Source organism: Labrus mixtus, chromosome 9, assembly GCF_963584025.1.
Source record: "Labrus mixtus chromosome 9, fLabMix1.1, whole genome shotgun sequence".
Lineage (NCBI taxonomy): Eukaryota > Metazoa > Chordata > Actinopteri > Labriformes > Labridae > Labrus > Labrus mixtus.
In genome coordinates this window covers 21,348,423-21,368,553 of record NC_083620.1, presented here as the reverse complement: position 1 = coordinate 21,368,553, position 20,131 = coordinate 21,348,423, and the positions used below count along the sequence as shown (strand labels likewise).

The 20,131-nt window shown below is 37.4% G+C and overlaps 2 protein-coding genes across 2 annotated transcripts; both read right to left on the bottom strand.

The window, feature by feature from the left end:
- Positions 1-902: 902 nt before the first annotated feature.
- clptm1 (CLPTM1 regulator of GABA type A receptor forward trafficking) lies at positions 903-12,136 on the bottom strand. The gene is made up of 14 exons (XM_061046866.1): positions 12,040-12,136; positions 8,221-8,354; positions 6,849-6,972; positions 6,464-6,622; positions 6,237-6,354; positions 6,064-6,149; positions 5,677-5,797; positions 5,304-5,548; positions 4,841-4,934; positions 4,541-4,731; positions 4,272-4,367; positions 3,918-4,053; positions 2,567-2,734; positions 903-2,121 (listed from the first exon to the last, which is right to left on the bottom strand). Exons 1-14 carry the CDS (start codon positions 12,088-12,090, stop codon positions 1,940-1,942), a joined length of 1,905 nt encoding a protein of 634 aa, XP_060902849.1. The 5' UTR covers positions 12,091-12,136; the 3' UTR covers positions 903-1,939.
- Positions 12,137-13,038: 902 nt separating this feature from the next.
- Positions 13,039-18,768, bottom strand: tbcb (tubulin folding cofactor B). Its single transcript, XM_061046861.1, has 7 exons — positions 18,623-18,768; positions 17,508-17,663; positions 16,858-17,001; positions 16,671-16,764; positions 16,011-16,202; positions 14,882-14,954; positions 13,039-14,784 (listed from the first exon to the last, which is right to left on the bottom strand). Exons 2-7 carry the CDS (start codon positions 17,625-17,627, stop codon positions 14,670-14,672), a joined length of 738 nt encoding a protein of 245 aa, XP_060902844.1. The 5' UTR covers positions 17,628-17,663; positions 18,623-18,768; the 3' UTR covers positions 13,039-14,669.
- Positions 18,769-20,131: the final 1,363 nt, after the last annotated feature.

The following is a 20,131-nucleotide window of genomic DNA, read 5'->3' as shown; positions in this document are numbered from 1 at the left end:
AATATGTACCGTATACTTCTAACTTCTTTCAGCCGTCAACTGGCCAACTAAGTGTGTTTTCTGAAGTTATGAAGCGGAACAGGGACATCTACTGGTATAACAAAGAACAGGCAGTTTAAAGGAAATGGAAAGCGAAAGTAGATGCATTTAGAGGAAGCAGTGACTCAGCGAAGTAAAAAATAAATAAATAAAATTACAGGAAAGCTTAGAGCTTGAGAGAGAACTAAAGAGTCAAAGTATGATCCAGAGCAATTGCTAAAAGCTTCTAGTAGATTGAGTTGCAAATAGTTAATAAACCCAGATGTTACCTAAAGTAAATGTTGTGTTGTCTATTTTTCTTAAAGTGATTCTGATGTCTGAGATAGGCTGTTTGAGCAGTGACCTCTGCAGTATTTTAGCCGTGTTATGCTGGCTCTACGTTTCCTACCAAATTAATTACATTTGTCATAGTTTGTGATTTATGTTTTGTTTTAAATTCCATTAAAAAAGACATCCCAGCAGCAGTTTTTGTACCAAAGATGCTGTGCAAATAACTTTTCCTGGGTCTGCATTAGTTTTACTTTCTCATCCCTCCTTGCATATATTACACATTTATTAGATGTATTAGCCACGCCTCTTCTCAACGCATAAGATGAATGAACAAAAACTGTTAAAGCACTCCAGTGCAACTATTTCCGTGAACTCGTGTCACTTTTGCAAGAGATAAAGTTGTATGCGAGTACCTAACCCTTAAAAAAAAAAAATAGCAGCCCTGAAGACCCCGTCATCAGTTTACAACAAACAAACCTGCTCATCACAATATTTAGTTACCAGGGTTCATAATGATTGAAGCCTTAACATATAAAATCTAATTCTTGAACCCAACCTGATATGTAAATTAGAAACAAAGACTAAAATCAACAAAGCTTTTCATAAACATTTTAAATCACACTTAAGTTTTACTATAAACATGAATGAATCAAAATGTAATATGTACCAACATGGAACCAACAGCACTCAAAATAAAAACAGGACACTGTCATTCTTCCAGTATAGGCCTGTCTCCACTGTGTCAAGTGTGACCTGATTTGGAGCGTGAAACAATTTGGAAATCAGACATCCAGCTGAGGAAGTAAAATAAAAATTAGACTGGTAAATTAGCTACTCTTAGACGGTTCTGACATCGGTATTATTAACATGACAAGCCAAGATTCTGTACAGTTTGAGGACATACAAAAGAATGCTTCAGTGACTGGTAAACAAAAATTAATTCATTGACAATATTAATATATTTATATTAATACCAACAAGGCTGTTATTTTTTTATGTTCAACTTAAGAACAATAACCATTTGTTAAAAATTGAGGGTAGTAGTCTCTCTCTCGTGGGTAGTGTTCTGTAGGGTCTTCCATCTTGACTCTTTTTCTGCATCCGCCGTGGTCCAGGGTCTCTCCAGTTTCCTCCAGTACAACTCGCCTGTTTCCAGACAGTCTGAAAACACCACACTCACATGGAATGAAAAGAACAATTCACAAGTATTCTACACAAAGAACAGGAGTCTCACGAGGCCTCGTTCTTCCCTGAAAAAAAATTAGTTGTGTTACTGTGACCCGTTTCCCCTTCCAATTTCTATTCCAAGACACTTTTACCCTCAGAGAAATCATACAGAATACAGTACATCACGTTTTGTTTTACTTCACTTGAACTGCAAAACGAGAAGGCGGGGAACAGAAAGAAGAATTTACCAAAGTCTAGAACTGAATATGATTCTTTGTGGATCAGCACAGAAATCAGAGGGAACAGTTGGACTGCATTTTTTTTTTTTGTGGCATCCATGACGGCTAAACAATGACTCCCCTCCATGCCTGATTTCCACAAGTCCTCTTTGCCCCAACAGTGAGGGCCGGGGTTTGGGGGTGGGGGTGGGGGGTGGGGGGGGCAGGCAAGGGCACCAAATTGCTTAATCGTTCTTCTTCTCCCCCTCTGGTTTGTCTGTGATGGCAGCAGGTGCAGCAGGAGCATCATCTGCCGCTTCTGTGTTCTCAGGGACCGGCTCAACTCCACTGGTGCCAAACTCGTTGACTCTGTTTGGATCCACCCGGTAGATCCAGCGCTGGTAAAGGTAGATGAAGAACACCACATCTGAGAGGAGAGGAACAGAGTTTAGTTTGATTACATTTATTTATGATTCAAATGCATTGTCCCTGTTTTGTGAAGCTTATGAGCAAGTTGCGCTTTCATCATGTTTAACTGAGAAGGAACTGCCAAATATATCTGTACTGGTTTGTATAAGCAACATCTATGAACATAAGCTGGTGAAAAACAGTGTAATCTTCAAAAACACTGGTGTAGAAGCTGACACTGATGATATTGAGGATCGTCTACAACATATACTATGAGAGACATCCAAACCTGAAACTGATTTTAGCAGTTCCTCTAGGGTCAACTCAAATGTGTCTGCATCATCATCAAGCTACAAACTCAAAAATTGCTCCTCGTGAAAATGTTGGAAAATATCCTTAAATGTAAGTAAGGTAAGTAAACTTATAAAGATACATAAATGAACATTTTGTAAGTGAAGGCGTACCATCTCTGAGACACCCTATCCTGTACATCATGGGCATCTTGATGACGAAGGCAAACAGGTCATCAATAAAGGTATTGAGAGCCTTGTAGGTGAGCATCCTCCATGGGAGGTGGGCCACAGATTTCATTTTGTAGTTGATGAATAGCTGTGGCGTCATTGTAATGAAACCTGAAAATCAAAATTAGACAGAGTGAGAGAGATAACATAAACAGCTTTACCCCAGAGGCAGTAAATAAGACAACAGGCCACATGACTGAGAGTGCCCTCGTGCGGTCTATTATTACACAGCACATTAGAGGCTCCTGGGAATTAGATATGCAAGCATGATGCAATTATGAAAACATTAGCTGATGGTACATCCATATACAGACCTTGTAATTAAGAGAGACAATAATAACCAGCCTTAACTTTGGCCTTTAAAATAGATTAACAGAAACAATCAACACTGCAGGACACAATGTGTCGGCAAGAGAATCCAATCAATCATCTAGAAAATGGAATAGAAAACGATCCAGGAAAAGGAATAAGAACAATATAATAAAATATGTTGAAATTAAAAAAATTTAATGTAAGGGCTAAGTTATAATCTTTAATAAGAGGGGAAGATGTTTATATTAAGATGACACAACAAAGACAATCTGTGAGATGGAATATGGATATAATTCCTACTGCAATTTTGACCAATAACATTTATTTATGACCCATAATAAGTGGAAAAGCTCATCTTTGCATAACAATGATTATTTTCACTGAAAAACTATAAAGCCATGACGGGACCAAACAAAGATGTTAAATTCTATCTGACTAAAGAAGTGTTGTCAAACAGGATATCTGTGCAGCACTACAGACCTTCATCATAGATGCAGTTTCTTCTAAACATCATCTGATTGTTTCATATTTTAAAAACAATCCTATTTGATGACTCAGGATTCAAAACAACAGCCATCTATCCACAAGTCTCGTAAAACTCAGTGTCTTTAGAGAAAACTATTTTTATCCATACTAACTTTTTCTGGACATTCTGAAAGTCGCTGTTCTAGTCAGTACTTTGGATTCAGACGTGATTGTTGCATTAATACAGCTTTAATAATAAAACATCCGGGTGATTTAATTCTGTATGTAAGAGAAACATGAGCACTGTGAATTTAACCACCACCAGTCCTCCCTGCATCATTTCATTTACACAATCAGACCAATGGAAAATCAGTCTGCACACAAATAAATCATTATAAATTTAAAAAAAACCTGACACCTCTCTCCTTTTTGTGTTCACATTCAAAACCAGTTATCTCCTCAAACAAACAAACATCACACGTGATAGAAGGATCAGATGAGGAGTATACAAACTTACCAAAGGTTAACAAGAAGCCATAGAGCATGCTGAGTACCCATGAGTACCATCCTTTGTGCTCTACATACAATAAACTGTAGACAGCATAGCAGCCAAACAGAGGGTAGAGCAGCCACGACAGGTACTTGAAGGCCATCTGTTCCAAGGAAAAGAAATGATCAGAGACAGTAACAAACAACATATGAAATACTAATACTGTTGTACTGCTTGAAGAAGAACCTGCTTGTGATTTTATAATTCCAACAGGGAGTTTCAGCCGGCATAAAGAGACACTTGGTCGTTCACTGTACAAAACATCAGGACCTATCAGACCCCTCTACCTGACACACTTCTCTAAGGTTAACTGAAACTTACATCGTCGTAGATTTTGGTTGAAGACTTCACATATGTCGATTTGTCGTTGAATACCAATCTTGGCAATACTCCAGCAATTTTGTTCTCTCTGTCCAACTTGAAAAACACAAAACATTATTGGTTACTTAGTAATCGTAACAGTATAAGAGGAAGTTCAAATGTTATATCTATCTTAGAGCCAGTACAGTGTTCAGACTCATCAAGGGTGTACAGTACTAGTTTTCATTCACCTGCTGTGCATAAAGGAAGCATATCGTGCTGTGACTTACCTTGACGTCCATAACCTTGGTGATTTTCCACAGGTCAATGAGAAGGCCGATGAAGACGCTGACCTGCACCACAAAGTTGGTTTCATTGTCCAGTATGTACAGCAACACCACCAGAGACTGGAAAACGCCAAATATGATGGAGCGCACTGACAAGCCTTCCAGAGACTGTCTGCTGTTCCAGAACTGGATATCTGAAGAAGAGGAGGAGGAGGCGGTAAGTGGAAACTGAGGGTAGACCGACACTAGGAAAATTGTTATTTTGTTACTGAAAGAAACAAACTCCTGCTGCTGTGAACTTACCATTCTTGAAGGCAAGAAACTCAAAGATGCTGTGCACAATGGAGACAACAATGGTGAGTCCCAGCAAGTATGGATTGGTTTCCAAAAGCGCCACCTACACAAAGGGAGTTTTTTTATTTAAAAGCTATAGAGATAACACATCTTAGTTTATATGTTATCCTCAAAACCTGGTAAATATCTAAACATCTTTATATACATTTAACATACACATGTTTATTAGGTTATTCCACATACACACGTTTTAAATTGTTATTCTCTGCTGAGTGACAAGCGTGATGATGTTGATGAATGCATCAGGTCAATAAATGTGGGAGTGCATATATAGGAAGATGTGTGCATAGACGAGAGGGACGTACCAGTTGAATTCTCTTGCTGTGCTATGACTTTAGTAATTAAGTGTTGTGTTTGTGTGGGAAACACTGAACCAACAAATATTTATCTTTCTGTGACCTAAATCGATTACCTTGACAGAGTCTTGGTCTTCGTCAGACTGCTCGTAGGTGTCCTCTGGTAAGAAGTTCCATGGAGAGCGAGCATTCTGGGCAGCATAGAGCTGCCAGCGCCACAGGGACAGCGGGCAGTAGTTGAGGCGCAGTGGGAGTGTTGTCAGAGTGTCATTGATGGGGTAGTAGTCCTTCTGAAGGTTCCAGTAGTCGTTAAAGTACACAATGGGATAGTAGTCGCCACTAACTGCGTCAAACTTGACATCTAGGGTTAGAGAAGGCAGAAAAGTGTCAAGAGTGTCTTGGCAAACAGCAAATCGACATTCTTGGGTCTTTTAAACGGATTATCACTGTGCAGTAATTGTCAAAGAGAGGACAGAGGAAGGAGCTTACGTTGATCTAGAGGAGGGGGTACAGAGCCTTTAACCCAGGCAGTGTGGTCATCGACTATGTTGATGGTGAGGTTGGGGTGCCAATGAGAGATGATCTCCACTGGACCGTGGCTCTCAGCCCGCTGTGAGTAAACATTTCATTAAATGCGTGAAGGTAATGAGCTGCTACATTTAACAGTAGAAATCAACTCGTCAATGCTCTCAGGCGGATTCACTTTATAATTATGACCTTTTAAAATAATCTCAAAACCAATTTAGTATTTCTGCTATTTCTTTTAACCTACTAGTTGACTTATGGATTTCTCTTTAAAAAAACTATTTGTTGATAAGTTATTGGTCGTACTGACAGTAAACAGAACTTTAAAAAAGAAACAACAATAAAACCAACCTTGATCACTTCAGGATCTGCTTCAGTCTCTCCTGTTAGCAGATTCTTGGTTTTCATAAACTTTCTTCGTTTGAATTTGTTCAACACTAAAAACAGTGAACAAGGTAAGGTTTAAGTTCAAATACAAAGATCACATATACTGTTTACAATCTCTGTTTTCCACAAGAGCTTACTTCTCGTTGTATGAACTGTTGCCAGTCTGCGATACTGCCCCTTTCGTTTTGGGTCTGGGTGGAATCCACTTTTAGTGAAGTAGACGTGCATGTAGAGTGACCCGTTCTGCTGCACATTCTGCAGGAGCACACCAAACAAGGAAAGAAAAGTGATACACAAATATAGAAAAAAACCTGCCAAATTCATCACAAACATTTTTTTGCTGCTAACTCCCTTCCATCCTCACCTCAGGGATGTCCATCTCCTTATATTGCTCGTAACAGCCGTCCCCATTCTCCCCCGTGCCCCAGTCTCCGTAGACCAGGTCCCTGTGGAACCAGAAGAGGGCTTCTGTGTTGTTGAAGTCAGAGAACACCTCGTCCTGGGACACATACACGTACAGATCCTGCAGGACAGGTGAGAATATAAACAGTGTTTATGATATAACAGAGTCAGGGGAGAGCAGTGAGTCGCCTGAAAGGGAGCGATAACAGTGGCTTGCTCCTGTAATACTTCAGGGGATCATACTGTGAAGACTGTTCAACAATGAACATCTTAAATTCAATTAAAAAGGTTTAATGAAGAGCTGACTGTGGAGATAAAGCACCAAGCGAGGGGGGCGTGTGTAATACCATCAGGGTGTCCTTGGTGAAGAGGTTCCTGCTCGGTACTCTGGGGGCCCCGGCTGGCGTGCTGGGGTCAGGAGTGGACGGCCCTCGGCGGAACCAGCTACTGATCGCCCAGATTATGAAAATTCTGGAGGAACAGAGGAAAACAGAGTCAGAGGAAAAATAAAGGGAACACAAATATAAAAACAGCCAACAGCAGGAGTGATGAGTCTATTGATTCTAATTTGTGAAAATAGACTAATACCGTAAAACACTTTTGTTCTTCAGATTTCTAAGAGAGGGGAAACCATGAGGAAGCATATCTGATTGAACTGTATCCAGTTTAACTGCATTTCATTGAGACTTCAAACAAACAAGAATACACACCCTTTTTCCCTACATAAATCAGTGATTATGTCAAAAGGACTAAATAGAATTTAGCGACCTGTGTGAACTCTATGGCACATAAACCATATCAAGTACACACATATCTTTACATAGTATCTGTCTCATTACTAACCTGCCTTTGTGTGAAATGTCTTTTGTTCCATGCATACTTCCTCTTTGGTTGTTTGGAGTCAAACTGACTAATTATACATCTACTTTGTATATTTACTGTAGTCAAAATGATAATAGAATTTGTTACAGAAATACCCCATTTTCTGGCAAATAATTTGTATTTAATTAGAGTTTCTATTGATCATATTGGTCCCATTAAAAAAGAAGTTAAAAAATATGCAGACAATTGTATCGTAATCATTTTGTTGAACTGTCTAAATGATGGCAGGAAATCTGTTTGTCCTAAATTTACAATCTTGTTTAAATGAGAGATATTTCCCATTCTAAGAGCAGGGTAATCACAGAGTAACTCTTCAGATACAAACTTTACCAAATCATGTAACAAAATAAACTTTCATCTAATAAATTGACTTGTTCTTTTACTCAAGTGGCTGCCAAATGACTAGCATAGAAACGTATTGCCTAAACCAAGAAAACCAATCAAATAAACAGCCAAGGACATACAGTGGACAAAAAATAATAATATTGTAAAAGCAAATTAATTAAAGATCTACTAAAAATCCTGACCATTGTAGAGCTGAGAGTGAACATTTTCCCTTGGGACTGTGACAAAACAGGAATGAAAAACTGTCAGTGATTCAGTTATTTGCCTTGCTCTTTTATGATGCAGTTTGCACAGGAGAGATGAAGAGTAAACTTTCCACAGCTTCACTGTTGTTTTGCACACTTTTCCCGTTAACTTGCCATTTGTAAATGGCTTTCTGACACCACCATTGTTTATCACATCACACATCTGTGAATAATTACTACACAGTATGAGAGGAACCTATCGATGGGCTGTTTACAAGATTAAGAGACAAAATTAAATAAAACTCACCTGAAGAGGACTCCCTTAATGACCTGCCATGCATTAGGTGGCTGTTGCTGCTGCTGAGGATCCTGTGCATTTTCAGCCGTCTGCACAGTCTGGTCATCTGTTGTTGCAGCAGTTCCATTGCTGCTCACCGACACCTACACACAAACACACACACAAAGGGTCAGTATTGCCCAAGAAAGCCACAATGATGGAGAAGCCATTGGGTCCTATGATGAGGTATGCCATCATACAACACATCATTATTATTATCATCATGCAGAGCATGCAGTATATGTGCAGGGTAAATATTCATTTTTAATCTCCAGTTAAAACAGGGAGTATACAGTACAACTTTAAGAACTTAAGGTCTAGAAGAGGCTACTAATAAACACAATTCATCACAGATTTAAGTGAAGTAATACTGACATACGTACATTTTCAAAAAATGTAAGAGGGGACTTTGCAATAAATCTTGCTTGGCCAACAGCACATGCCAGTTTGGGAATTAGCAAAAAATGTTATTGAATCTATCATGTCAGTCATGTTGCAAAGAAGAGCAAAACATGCTCTGTTTCTGTTTTCATTTGTTATACAAATTGAATCAATGTGACTGTAGGCTGTTCTGCTCAGACAAATCCAATTGTATCAAGACATTTTATGAGCCTCTGGAAAACAGACAGGTCTGCTTATGATTTCCTTGAGGATTCTTTTTATGAATTTGAGTATTTTAACATTTTATTTTGTAATACAGCATCAATTTAAAAAAAAACACAATTATTTTTTTTTAAGTTGCATAAAATGAAATTATCTTATTTTTCTAATTATTCTTGCATTGTACACGGTTACGCTTTGCCTTGCTCTGAGAAAGATGCCATATCAATAAACTTTGCAATAAGAATGACACCAACAGTGTGGAAATGTATTGGATTGCATCCCTGAATTGTAATGGTTGGTTTCAAACCAAAATACAGCCAAACTTTCAAAAAGGTGTTAGAGACAAGTAAACTCTTTTTACAGAACAACTAGTGGTGCTACTGAGGGTCACTCAAGATAAAACTTCATTTCAAGGCAAAGTGTTAATCAATCTCTATTTTACTCTATTGTACTTATTGATGCTTTGTGTATTTATAACAAACTCCTTTGATTTCCAAGCAACGTATTTGGATATTAAAAATAATCAGATAGTTAAATCTGTGCTTCGTAAAACCCCCTACCCTCCAGCAAGGCCACTATGTCGAAATGACACAATACACAAGCCCATGCCAAGTCATGAGACTCATTCACTATCTACACATCTAATCTCCCCCATTGTCACCAACACAAGGGAGACCAGAGGTTGGCCTCCAGAATCACACAACACTTGAGAGTGTGAAGAAAATGCTTTCTGCTTAGCAGGCTGTAATATTTACACAGGCTTCCTTGAAGGCCTTAAAATAATATAAGCTTCTTGCCTTAAAGAAACAAACATGAAATTTCCTGCCAATGAAGTTACTCAAAGTATAGTTTGTAGAGCATGTCCTGTTGTGTTAAAAAGACGCAACACTGTCATAAGAGAGATGGCTCTCTGTCTCCTAGTGGGATCGAAAAAATAATCATTACACAGAAAGATGACCAATATGCTAATTACAGAAACAGGTTCACAACTGTAGCTAAATGTAATAATTTACAATTTACACACTCTGAACTAGGATTAACAATTAACCCCCATTCAGCGAGCAAATGCTTAACCTTGGATTACTAATGAATGTGTGTGTTTGACGGGAAGAGGGCAAGAAGTTCAAAGAAATCAGTCTTTCACAGAGAAGTGGAGATTTGTATTGTAATGTTTACAAAATATGGTGAGTGTTAACTACAGGAGGAAGCAAAAAGTAGTTCTAGCCAAAAACAATGAATAGTGTAGGTTGCTAGCTAGTAGTTATTTACATAAAAGATCATCTTTAAGATTCTGCCAACTTTAAGTACAAGGACAAATTAAAGTGCTCTGTGTTTATTAGTTAAAGGTTATTTGAGACATGCAAACATCGGCCATAATATTTGATGTGCTAAGGCCAATTCAATTCAAAATGTACAAAGCAGAAAATGTAATTTGCCATTGGCCACTTTGTGTTTTATTTGGATTAATAAAACCACAGAAATCTCCCTAAACCAATCCACTAGCAGCAGGCCTTGAGAGCAATATTAACGGCTTTATCTCTCCGGACCAAGTCATTTTATGACCAAAGCGACACTAAGGTCACATTGTATCCTTGCCCTAGTATCTACCACTTGTTTGTTGCCATTTAATTGATGTGACGGAGCCAGACATTTTTTTCTCCTGAAGCCGAATCATTCTTGATCTGTTATTTTAGGTTTTCCAGATTCCTCGATGGCACTTTTGGCTGTATGGGTGAAGAACACCAAAGAATCATAGCCTGTTTCACATATTGCAACTATTGCTCTAACTTAGATTATTGTAAGAGACTTATTGGAATCTGGAAGGCCTTTTTTTTTTTTTTTTTTTTGAAGATTTCCAGGGATTAATCTTTGCTTGGCTTTGTGACTTCACTGAAACTGAAATACATTTGAGAGGCAAGAACACGCTTAAGTTTAGTTAATCTATAAAGGGGTCCAAAGAAACGTAAGTTGTACCTCCTGTTTAATCGGACTCTTTAACAGCGTCACCACCTCATGCTACACACTGTGTGTGTTTTTTTTTTAAATAACAATAACTCTTTCCAGTGTAGTTACTGTGTAATTTTCCATTATTCTATTTTTTATTTAACTGATGTAAATATGTTTGATTTGATTTTTAACTTCTATTTTTAATAATTATATTCCCGTCCCCTGTTTTCTTGAGCTGCTGTAATGCACAAATTTCCCCCACGGGGGATCAATAAAGTTAATCTTTATCTTTAACTATACTTTTGATTTATTATAAGTCAAACGGCCGAAGTTTCAGGTAAAGTGCCTTGATCTTTAATGGCATGAAGACACCAAATATTATGGTAATTCATATTTAAAACTACAGCTTTACAATGTGCCTGTTAAAGTAGAGTTTGTGGTTTACAGTAACCAATTGAATTGTTTAGGCTTGCCAGGCCAAAGACTTAAGATTCAGCAGGTTTGCCTTGACAGAGTTATGATTCACTTTGACCTCTGGTAGCCTGTGACATGCATTTTATCATAAGGGGAAATGATGACCAGCTAGATACCGCCCTAATTACCTCAATCAACTACCACTGTGACATTGTAAGACAGCATTTTGCAGTGGTTAGTACCACTCAATGATCAGTTCATCTAACCTGTCAATCTTAAAATGACCTGCCAGGTGAAACACTGCGCTGATAACCACAAAACGATATTGTAGGCCGAACATTTTGTTTGGTGTAAATGCGAACAAAAAAGGTAAAAGAAAATGTTTTTTATATGTGAATGAGCTGGTTGAGACTGGCCTGGTTAGTCAAGCTGCGTCGCTCAGGTTCAGGCCTTGTGATAACGCTACACACACACACACACACACACTGCAGTCAGTCGACTCACACACTCAGAGTCAACACGAAATCTGTTCACTGTCTGTGTAATAGTGTGTCTCCAGGTGAGATCTGACCACCAAAGCTGGTCTCACTCCGTCCATTCGTTTGCTAAGAGGATGTATTTCTCGACATATCTGAGGCAGGAGGGGGGGGGGTCGTTTTTAAAAACCAACCGGCACTGACAACGTCACTTCGGCTCGTGTAACGTTTGCTAAACTTGTTTCAATTCAACGGTACCAAACTCTCGAGGCGTAAACAAACCTATAAGGACTCCCTTCACCTGGATATGAAAAGAAAACAGGATAATAAAAGTGTCATTCATTTTTACCTCGCCGTTGCTCACGGTAGCTTTAGTCGCTTCGCTCTCCTGCGTCGCCATCTTTCCTTTTCTCTGTCGCGCACACACACACACCACACTGCTTGGCATGGGAAACTGCACTTCTTCTCGCGAGAGGTCAGATGTAGAGTCGTAAGAGTGACGTGCGTCTTGAGTAAATGTGAGCTCAAATTATTATTTTTTATTATTTTTTATTGTGCGACAGGGTTCAACCCCGAGGACCTCTTGAAACACTCAGAGACATGCGACTCAGATTTTTTTTTTTTTTTTTAATTGAGCCGTAATTGTTTTATGCGAGAAAAGCCTATTTAATTTACCTCGCCCTACTTTTGTGTTTCCGTTCCCTATTATTTTTGCGTTACCTTGCAATACTTGAATTATAGCCTACTCGCTACAATTTGCATTGACTCGTTAAAACTATTATGGGTTTCTTACCAATCTCTTCTGCACTCCCTTGTAATGTCTTGACGTTTGCCCAACTCGCTTAGTCTTACTATCCCTCGCAATACTTACATTTTGTTACCTCACAAATTTTCCTCTTCTGCGTTGCGTTATTAGCGTGTTAAATTCTACTTGTATTGGACTTCAACTACCTATAGACCTATCACTTCCCAAATGAAAGTAAACAGAAATAAACACCTACATACAAAAATGCACAGACAAGACAAAAAAAAAACCTTATGGGTTATGAAAGGAACCCTAAGGTTGAAATTAAAACATCAGCAATCCTTTGTTGCAATTTGTGTATCCCAAATTCAGACACAGCCTTTGAGTATGAAGAGGATGTCCATTTGATTATGATAGTTTAATTTTTAACGATTTACTGTTTTTATGGTATTCAGAGGCCAATGCTCTTATTTTAGAAGCCTATATGTAAATGAAAGTTTGTTTTAGACAGAGAATAAGAGGCCCGTGCTGTTAAAGTTGCAGACCAATTCAATAATTCTGAAAAGCTTCTGTACAGGCAAATTGATTTTATTATTATTCTGCATTATACTTTGGCACAGTTTAACAGAACCTTGAAGATTGACCATTTTTAAAACGGGAGAAGAGATGAACAGTCTTAATTGTGTATGTTGGTAGTGACATATAATTGAAATAAAAACACCAAAAATGATTTGTATACATTTCTTTTGTAAACTTCAGTGGATCAAAACAGTTTTGAATTGGTAACATAAATCACAGGATAAATAAGGCATAGTATTCACTTGTAAATTCAAAAGCTGAGGAATGAGTTGTGGTTCACAGGAGAGCGATGCTGTAGCTGTCCAGTGTTGTGAAGAATCAAGAGATTAAACACAAATGATACATTGTTTTTTTTAGGTATATGAGCAGTCAACACATGAAGTCAATGTTTAACAACCACCCAAACACCTGATCAAAAATCATTTAGGGTTAGGATGACAGAAAATGTAATGTCTTGTTTACACGAGCCTGCTGCAGGAATGAAATGCCACTGGAAGTGAAGGGTGTTACCATTTTTTAGTACAATTTAAAATTAATGTTTCATGTTGTCCTCCAATAGTATACAATTAAACTTAGTTTGAGTACTTACTGTACATACAAATTATTTGATAAACACATTTTATAAAGTCAACATACAGACTTGTTTCAAATTTTAAACTGGGAGAAAATGTTATTACAGTGGTTCAATATTAACAGAACTTTTATTTTAAACTTATTTTGCTGGAAAAAAAAACAGCATTTTACTGCATACCCACTTGGAAACCTAAACATGGGACTGTTTGATGATATATTACATACAAATACAAACTGACATTTTAGAAATGTAGTTTTTTGGGGAAAGAGATATCTCCAACATTCCTATACCAGGTATTGTACACATGTGTAGACAGCAATAACTGCAAGGAGAGCAAACAGGTCAACAGTTTTTAATATAAAAAGGTGATGGTAATGGGGTGAACAGCTACGGTGAGGCAGCTCTGGTTTGGGATTTGTTCTTCTTTCCTCTTTGACTTTGAATTTCTTGTTTGTCAAACGGGACTGAAACACAGTGGCTTCAGTTAATCTTTTATTGAATGAACTGGAAAATATTTTTCTCAGTTTAAATCACATCTTTTTAGGACAACATATTAGTCAGGAAACCAAGGACCAGTGCCTCTTTTTGTTTAAGAGTCAAACACTCTAACAGAAATGTACGTTCTACTCCTACAGTCGACTATTAGCAAGTCTGTGCAATCAGCTTGGTGCAGATTGATATAAACTAAATGAGAAAATGTGAAGTATTCTTTAGACTGTCAGTTAAGACTTGTTCATTAGATCAACTTCCCTCTCAGGAGCAACAAGTACCGAGAAAGCAAATCATTGGGTTGAACAGTAGTGCTTGAAGTGAAGAAGTGTATGTTCACCTTCAGCATGCTGCATACCATGCAACAAAAACCCTCTCTCATTGGTTCAAGCTACACTTGTAATTATCCTGTATGATTATCCCATTGACCACCACAAGAGACCTGGCACTCATCTCTATCAGGATGCACTGGCATCTTAGAGAGGTTGAACCTAAGAGACCTTAAGAAACCACTCTCTGAATCATGACGGTCAGGGGAGAAAAAAAAAAAAACACAACAAAAATACTCAAAAACCTTTGTTACATTGCAGGACTACATTTCATCTAAACCATAATCCTCCTCAGGGAAGTCTCCCACAGTCACATTCTGGGGCTTCACAAATCCACCATATTTGTCCTCACATTCAAAGTATTGCTTCCCTTCCACACTGCAGAGACACAATTGACAAAAAGAAAAGGGTCAAATGAGAATATTTCATTATAAACATTGTGCTGAGGTAGAATGTAAAGAAAAACAACTCTTACGTTCCATTGTGCTTCCCCAAGGGCTCGTCGTACTTCACACCCACCCAGTAGCTTGGCTTGAAATCAGTTGTACCTGAAATGACCATAATGATGTAGTTTTTCACATGCAGTCTTCTTTATATTAAGGCCTGCTTTGGTTGAATTAAATTAGCAGCTTTTATGAACTCCTAAAACTAACTTTAATAGTAAACTGTGGTTACAGACTAGGTCACGTTACAATAAAAATCCACCCTTATGTTTTTCACAGAGTGAGAGTGTATCCTATATATCCTGATTTTATGCATCTCCCTGATCCTCAGAAGCTGAGCCATGTGTGTGGGTAGAAAAGTCAGTGTGCAGAACGAGCTGCTTGATAATTTCACTTCACTCAATGTACTCCATAATTACACCTGTAAAAAGATTCATACTAACTGTTTCATTATATTGTATTTGTTATGATTGTTGATATTTGTGTATTGTATATTTTGACTAATCATCTCTAAATATGAATACTTTTCTGTCCTGCTTTGGCAACATAGATTGCATCTGTCTGTTTTTTATTTATTTATATTTTTTAAGGAGTATTTTTTTGGCCTTGTGTCTTTATTGATAGGACATCCTAAAAGAGACAGTAAAGGTGTAGTAGTAGTGCATCAAAGGGCTGAGGTCTAGAGTCATGTCAAGGGATATGTAGCCTCTGGGTTTTATTTTGGCACAGTTCAATACAACCGCATAATGTGTACCATTTGCTGCTGTGGTTCTATAGATTTAATAAATATATATTACATGTAAAAATATATCACATCTAGCTAGGGATTTAGGGACCTCTTTTGAACACTGACAATGAAAATCTATCAGAAGTGACTTGGGTGGATCTAATAAGGGGCTGCCTCCTTAAAGTTCATCTTTGAATCCCCGGTCAAAATGTGGAATATCTGCACTAGTGTTAACTGTTAAAACACCAATGCAGAGGCAACAGTAAAGCAGACTGAAGACTTGAAAATCAAGTCTCAAAATGACCCTTCTTTGTTCATTGTTACTAAGATGTAAGTATTTCCCCGAGGTCTCCTCAACTTCTAAACAACCCAACCCAGTGACTAACACGAGTAAAACACTGAACAGATATTAGCTATGCTTTATTCACACTTACCAACATACATGACCGTGCCAAGCTTGGTGGGTTGTCCAATGACCTGCACTTTACACCGGTTGCCAACAGAAATGGAATTTGCAGCAACCTTCTCTTCCTCTCGCTGAGCAGCAAGCTCTGCTTTCTTCCTGGCCATTTCCTCCTCATTGTACTGACCGACACGAAGATTCTTCATGAATGACCTTGCAGAATCTGAAAAGACGGCCAGATTGTATAAAACACAGAGCACTTCAGAAAAGAATGTAAAGGAAGCCGAGCAGCTTCAAACAAAGAAGATTGGTTAAATCCTTTAAACTTTTTGCTTGTAGTAACCATATCATAAAAACTATCTAATTAATAACAGCTATGGTATTTCTTCTCAGTGACTACAACTAACAATCAAATTTCACAATCAGTTGCAATATAAACTATTGTCTGGATAACAGATTGTTATTCAGGAGTTGTTTTTGTGGATTAACTGAGTTATTAATAAATATATTAGCAGTAAGCTAGAAACCTCACAGTTCTATATATCTATATCTATAATCAAATTCTTGCTGCAATAAGAGAATATGGTCCCAAGATGAGATAAATAGTTCTTAATTCTACTGAAACAGAAGCACAAAATAAAGTGTCAGAGAATCACAAATTGAACAGAAGCCAGAGTATGTCAGACTGTACCTGTTCTTTTCTTATAGGCTTCATCTGAAAGTTCAAACTTCTCCACTTTGGAAACATCTGTGAACTCCAACTGACCTCCACTTCTATCAATAACCTGTGATGAAGGTTGAATCACAGACACAAATTAAAAAACAAACTAGTGATTCTGGAGGTTGTGGAGTTGGGGTTAGGGTAAACAGATACATACGTGTATTCTGCACTCATCATCGACAGGATAGGAACCGAGCAAAGCTTCATTGTCATCCATTTTCTGCAGGAACTTGTCAGAGACACCATACAACTCCAGGTCCATGCTGGAGACAGACGCGCCAACAACCATCTCCAACTTCCCCTAATTATAGTTCAAACAAAAACGGTTCAAACAACAGGATGGACTTAGAAGGGATATTGTTGGGTCTAGCTAGATAGATAGATAGATAAATAGATACTTTATTGATCCCGAGGGAAATTCAAAGCATCCAGTAGCAGGTTACAAAGACGTACATGACATGAAACATTTGTTAAAAATTAAACCACAAAACCGACGCCCCCCTCCCATACATATATATTAACCCGAAAACAAGATTTAAAGAATACCTCTAGACGAATCAAAACTTAAACTGTGCAATTAAAAATAGACTTATACAAGAAATGTACATAACCCGTGCAGGGATAAAAATATATGTGTAATTTAAACAAGAACCTATAAACAGTTGAGGAAAAAATCTGTAATTAGACCTGAATATAAAAAATAAGAATAAAAAAGTGTTGAGTGTCTGTGGTAGTCCTGTGTAACAGTTAAGGCAAAATGTGTGTCTTTTAAGGTTTATAATGTATAGTGTATGGTATGGTTCTCACCTTTAGTGCTGCTATAGTTATCCCTCTATTGAACCTGCGCTTCACCTCAAACGAGGAGATGGTGCTTGTTAGGCGCACATCCACATACGGACAGGTAATCACAGTCACGTCGCTGTCCATGGTGCGGTTGGTATGAACACAGTTTATGAAAAGACGCTGAAAACAATAGAAAAACTAAGTTACATAATACAGTAGGCACGGAATGCATACATTCAATTCAAAAAAACTTTATTTGTCCCCGGGGGGCAATTCAAAGGCACACAGAGCAGTAAATTAACAACAGTGCAAGTAAACAAAACATTTTAACCTAAATATAAAGTGTCAATTTAAATACAACTTAAAGCTTAGACTTAACTTAAAAATACAAAATATAAAAGAGTAGATATAAGTGGACAGTGATCAGACTAACAGATGTAAACAGATGTAAGCAGAACTATGTGCAGAGAAATAAATATATATATACAGAGCTATGTGCAAGTAGGCAAATACTAAATGATAAGTTATTAATGTGCATGGTGAATAATGGAACAACAGAACGATTATATACAATATAACTGTAAAGGTAAAAATTAGATAAATAAAGTGACCGTAGTGCAATGATGGATAAGAAACACCAGGAACTGGATGAATACTGAAATAGAAAGGATAGAATAAAGTGATGTAGTGCATGAGATATATACATACATCACATAAGCTCCGCAGATTTGTTATTTTAACATGAAAATAATAATTCAATGTATTAAATAATTCAAGCCAGTCCAGTAGAAGACACTTCCATTGACAGAGATGGTTTATAATGACTAATAATAACTAGAGACACGGTGTTAGGTCATACCACTCCCATAACTCGTGTCTTCTCATCTTATTTCTTTTACTCGTAAATTGTTCTGACTTCCTTAACATGTTAACGTAGTGAGGTGGATTTTTACATGAGATTGCATTTAATGTTTGAATACTTTATCAGGTGGGAACATACACTATCCACTGTAAACCATCTCGTTTTAGTTAGTCACAGTCTGCGTCAACGCTAGCTGTTTGGTAGCTAACAACAGCGCAGTCACGTTGGATACAATGAGGTCCCTAAATAAGACATAAAAGAGGCTATAAATACTTACATCTGTCTAAATTAATAGTGATATCTCGCCCGAAGAAGCCCGCCCGATACGTTAAATCCAACTTTTGATGTGCAAGTTTCTCACAACAATATGTTTCGATGCTCCGCTTCGTGTGTTGCTAAGCCACGCCAAAAAAATCACGTGACCGGCCGCACCAATGACGCAACTCGTTAGGTCATCACGCATCATCAGCGTCTCTTCCGGTTTGAATTCGGGATTCTCTTGCTGATCTGCAGCGTTACTTAAACTAGGTCTAGTCACTCCGTTTAATGTTTTTTTTTGATTCTGAAAAATAAGAGTATGTAGAATTAGTAGTATTTGATCTGTTTCCAGATTAGCTCCGATACAATATTTGTTAGAACAGCAGATGTCGCCATTTCTGACTCAAACAAATGGTTTGAACCTATAATGCGAACTAGAAATAACCACACCGGGGCGCTATTGTTGCACACGTTTTTCATTAAAATATACATTTTAGCTTTTATACTTAATTAACATGAAGAATTTAAGATTGGGCAACTGATATAAGAAAAATTAAACTGATGATAATATTTAATAAAACTCAGGAGACTTTGGATTTTCACCAAAAGTATAAACTACTTGTTTTAAAATGATAGAAAATAGGACACAACAAAAATAGTTCAATGCATAAATTACATTTTTTGTTAAATTACAAAAAACATTAAACTTAGAAATATTTCAATAGTCAAATACACAAATACTGTTCAGTTCTTTCAATAAGTTATTTCGAAATAAACATTCTTCAGTTCTTTCTTCAGTTCATTAAATAATGCCCATGTTCAGTCCATGAAAATAAAAAAAATGAAAAAGAAAAGGGTCAGTTTTTTTATACTGTTCATACAATGTGGGGATTGATGGTTATCTTGTACGTATGTTTTTTGCATTTGCTCCTGGTTGAAGTTGATTTAGACCGCCATCCAATTAAGGGAAACCCGAGCCTATGTAAAACAAACCAGACCTATTAGTTACTTCAACAATTGAATTATAACTCTGTTAGCTCTTTAACTGAAAACAATAAACGTTGCATTCAATGGTTCACATTAGCTCAGCATTAAGCCCAACACTGATGTGTATAAAACAACTGCTTGCTTCTTTTTAATATTTCCGAAAATACAATAAGCAATTACATTCTTCCAATAATAAACTTTATAGTTATAGTAGTTAGTTTATAGTTTCATTAAAAAAGTAATTAACTCATATGTTTGTAGATATATATTTGCGACCTGGGTTAAACTATTCTCAAGAATAAACCTGTATTACACAGACTTTAGAATAAACCACTGATTGTATGATATAAACTTTGACAACTGGACAAAGGCTGATATATTCGACAGTGTAGTTTGAGGGATTTGTGTGTGCGTGTGTGTGTGTGTGTGTGTGTGTGTGTGTGTGTGTGTGTGTGTGTGTGTGTGTGTGTGTAAAAATAAACCTGAAGCCTGCATAAAACTTCTGGTTTGACCTGAAAAGCAGAATCGTCCTGCATGGCTA

What these genes read in the sequence shown, in the direction of transcription:
- clptm1 (XM_061046866.1), bottom strand. Translation starts at nt 12,090, where the DNA reads ATGGCGACGCAGGAGAGCGAAGCGACTAAAGCTACCGTGAGCAACGGC. An exon ending in AAGACCAAGACTCTGTCAAG is followed by an intron (nt 4,935 to 5,303) that starts GTAATCGATTTA and finishes CCCTTTGTGTAG; the next exon opens with GTGGCGCTTTTGGAAACCAA. An exon ending in TGGCTTCTTGTTAACCTTTG is followed by an intron (nt 2,735 to 3,917) that starts GTAAGTTTGTAT and finishes TTTGATTTTCAG; the next exon opens with GTTTCATTACAATGACGCCA.
- tbcb (XM_061046861.1), bottom strand. Translation starts at nt 17,627, where the DNA reads ATGGACAGCGACGTGACTGTGATTACCTGTCCGTATGTGGATGTGCGC. An exon ending in TGGCACGGTCATGTATGTTG is followed by an intron (nt 14,955 to 16,010) that starts GTAAGTGTGAAT and finishes TGGTCATTTCAG; the next exon opens with GTACAACTGATTTCAAGCCA. An exon ending in TTGGGGAAGCACAATGGAAC is followed by an intron (nt 14,785 to 14,881) that starts GTAAGAGTTGTT and finishes GTGTCTCTGCAG; the next exon opens with TGTGGAAGGGAAGCAATACT.